The sequence below is a fragment of the Carassius auratus genome, chromosome 27, assembly GCF_003368295.1.
Source record: "Carassius auratus strain Wakin chromosome 27, ASM336829v1, whole genome shotgun sequence".
Classification (NCBI taxonomy): Eukaryota; Metazoa; Chordata; class Actinopteri; order Cypriniformes; family Cyprinidae; genus Carassius; species Carassius auratus.
In genome coordinates this window covers 22681135-22684143 of record NC_039269.1, presented here as the reverse complement: position 1 = coordinate 22684143, position 3009 = coordinate 22681135, and the positions used below count along the sequence as shown (strand labels likewise).

At 42.8% G+C, this 3009-nt stretch overlaps 1 protein-coding gene across 1 annotated transcript; it reads right to left on the bottom strand.

The window, feature by feature from the left end:
• LOC113045932 (zona pellucida sperm-binding protein 4-like) lies at positions 1–2161 on the bottom strand. Its single transcript, XM_026206706.1, has 8 exons — positions 1464–2161; positions 1205–1392; positions 1036–1133; positions 809–966; positions 546–738; positions 326–473; positions 175–247; positions 1–108 (listed from the first exon to the last, which is right to left on the bottom strand). Exons 1-8 carry the CDS (start codon positions 2134–2136, stop codon positions 32–34), a joined length of 1608 nt encoding a protein of 535 aa, XP_026062491.1. The 5' UTR covers positions 2137–2161; the 3' UTR covers positions 1–31.
• Positions 2162–3009: the final 848 nt, after the last annotated feature.

The following is a 3009-nucleotide window of genomic DNA, read 5'->3' as shown; positions in this document are numbered from 1 at the left end:
TGGGTTCTGTAAAGTTTATTAAAAACTAGATTTACATGACCAGAGTAACTGCTTCACTAGAAACCACAGTCTGCTCCCCAGAGACAGCCTTGACACGAGTATCTCTTCCTGAAAGAGAAGAGAGCGCTTATAAAAATACTCCGTTCCTCTTGTCAAGAGAAAGAGAGAACTCACGTTTCCTGGTGCAGCTTTTCTCACAAGAGCCAGATGATGGATGGCACACCTCTGTACTGCAATGGATGAAGATCTGACAGGGAAGAAAGACGCCAAAGTCATAGAATCCACAAGTAGTAAATACAAATGTTCAATTAAAGGGAGGGCATACGGTTTCCTGCAGAGCAGCCAGTGAGGCTGGGTCTACAAATGTGAACATCTTCACAATGAAGCGTTTGTAGTGGGTTGGGAACTGAAGACCAGACGACCCAGTCACTGGAACCAGTGTGGTCAGATAACGGTCGTCCTGGTAAGGGCATCTGAAGACAAAAGAGAAGGGTAGAAAGGGTCTCACAGCAGACTAACGGGATAAGGATCGGCTGTACACTCACCCATCAATCAGAAGGTCCCACTGGGGGAGACTGAGTGGACTGGGGGTTGAAGTCGTCCAACAGTGTCCCAGCATCAGGACAATGTTGGGGTCAGTCCTCTCCATAATGTGCACCTCAACATACACAGGCTCTCGCAGGACTTTGGTGATGGGATAATCAGAATCACTGTAGTAGGACGTGTAGGCCTCATCCCCTGAGGAACACTGGGGTTTTACCAGATTCAAGTTTGAAAGGCTTTAGACGGACACGGGACAAGACCTTACCATCAGCACAGCCTTTGGTGACACATTGGCCATTGGCCAGTCTGAGCTCCACCCTGAGAGGTCCGGGAGCAGCTACTGGTGGAGGTGGAGGAACGGAGTTGACCTCCACAACCAGAGCTTCCACAGAAGTTTCAGAGTATCTACACTGGAAGAGAAACCTGGACAACACGTAAGCTTGTAGCATTTATCAGGGATTAAATGTTCACACCAAGTCATAGATCACCTACTCAAAATGACTGTCCCTTGTGATGGAACCATATGGTCCAATCCCCACTTCATAGGATGAGGTCATTCGGTTTTCATACACCACATATCCACCATCCTCCTGTGAACAGAAACAGTGGGAGCATCCAGTCCATCATAAGATGCAGAATAAAACCAGAAGCAGCTGCTCACCATCACACTCGTGCCACATGCAGTCACAGGGAACTGGTATATGGCAAAGGAAGGTGTGGACCCCACAGGAGCACAAGGTGGGTCGTTTCCACCCAGTAGATGAACAGAATCCAGACTAAGTCGAGGCAGAGTAACGTCTCTAGACACCACTACCACAAACTGACCATCTCTAATACACTGGACGGTTACTAGAACAAGGTACAAGAGCAGGTTAATGCAGAGAATCAGTTTAACACAAACAGAGTAAAATAGAACTTACCCGCCCTGCCATAGAAACACTGCTGTGCATTAAAGCAGCAGTTGATAGCTTCACACTCAGCACCACTGATCCCAGGTAGACCACATTGGATCTTCTCAGAATCAGCTATAGCACATTTATCAAGGGGATCTGCCTGCACTACTGGCTTCTGATGTACAAGCTGCGGTTTAGGTAGCTGTTGAACTGGCTTCTGAAGTGGAAACTGCTGAGGAAACCGTTGGTAAGTTGGTTGTTGAACTGGCTTCTGAAGCGGAAACTGTGGTTTAGGTAGTTGTTGAACTGGCTTCTGAAGCGGAAACTGTTGGTAAGTTGGTTGTTGAACCGGCTTCTGAAGTGGAAACTGCTGAGGAAACTGCTGGTTAGTTGGTTGTTGAACTGGCTTCTGAAGCGGAAACTGTGGTTTAGGTAGTTGTTGAACTGGCTTCTGAAGCGGAAACTGTTGGTAAGTTGGTTGTTGAACCGGCTTCTGAAGCGGAAACTGTTGGTAAGTTGGTTGTTGAACCGGCTTCTGAAGCGGAAACTGTGGTTTAGGTAGTTGTTGAACTGGCTTCTGAAGAGGAAACCGCTGGATCATCAGAGACTGAACATCCTGAAGCGATTTACTCCAGTGTGGAACAGCATGACAGAAAGCACAAACCAGCAAAATCTCAACCAAGCACCAACTTACAGCCATTGTTTAACAGCTAAACACAATGTGGAGATACTGCCCTTTGGTCTTTTTGTATTCTACAGATTTCAGCTAATTAACGATAGTCCCTCCCTCTTCATTAACACTCATGGTTCTCATGAGTTGCAGAAAGGGGAGCTTATGCAGCTGGGTGATTCTCATTGGATCTCAAAATAGAATTATTATTTTTCCTATTTTGAACATAAATGCACAAACTGAATTTGAAAAATCTTACTATGTTATCTGATTGAAATTGGTTCTCAAATTCTGTTAACATGGTGTTTCTTGAATGTCATATTGACAACAAATAAGAATGGTTCAAGTCCAATGTTTACTGGAACTTGCCAAAAGTAGATGTTTTTCGTTGGTGCCTTTGTCCTTACCACTCCCCGCAGACAAGTTTGCTCTTACAAATATGAGGAAAATACTCTATTATACTCGCAAAAGATTTTAAGTATATGGAAGCTTATTTCCACCACAGAATTTAAAAATAATAAAAAAAAAGAGAAGAAAAAAAAGGTAATTTTGACTATTTTGTCATGACTGATCTATCTCACAGTTCGCTAATATCTCAAGGTTGCGGACTTTTTTCTCCAAATTGACTTTTTTGATTCCTTCGGGGAAATAATTCCATAGAATCCATAGAAGTTTTTCAGCAAGTTTATTGAAACCACAAAAAAAAATAAAAATAAAAAAAATAAACAGTGTTAAAGAGAAAGCCTAACAACCTTTTATTCTTTATTATCAGACCTCAAAATTTCTTTAGTAAAACATGACTTCAAAAAGAAAAAACTAAGAAAAAGAAAAAGAAAGAGTAATCTGATTTAACATGACTAAATCAGTTAACACTTAATGGACAAGTACAATAGAAGACCCCAG

Coding starts and splice junctions, on each gene's coding strand:
- LOC113045932 (XM_026206706.1), bottom strand. CDS start 2,136: ATGGCTGTAAGTTGGTGCTTGGTTGAGATTTTGCTGGTTTGTGCTTTC. Junction 1,134..1,204: donor CATGTGGCACGAGTGTGATG/GTGAGCAGCTGC, acceptor TTCTGTTCACAG/GAGGATGGTGGATATGTGGT. Junction 967..1,035: donor ACAAGGGACAGTCATTTTGA/GTAGGTGATCTA, acceptor CGTGTTGTCCAG/GTTTCTCTTCCAGTGTAGAT.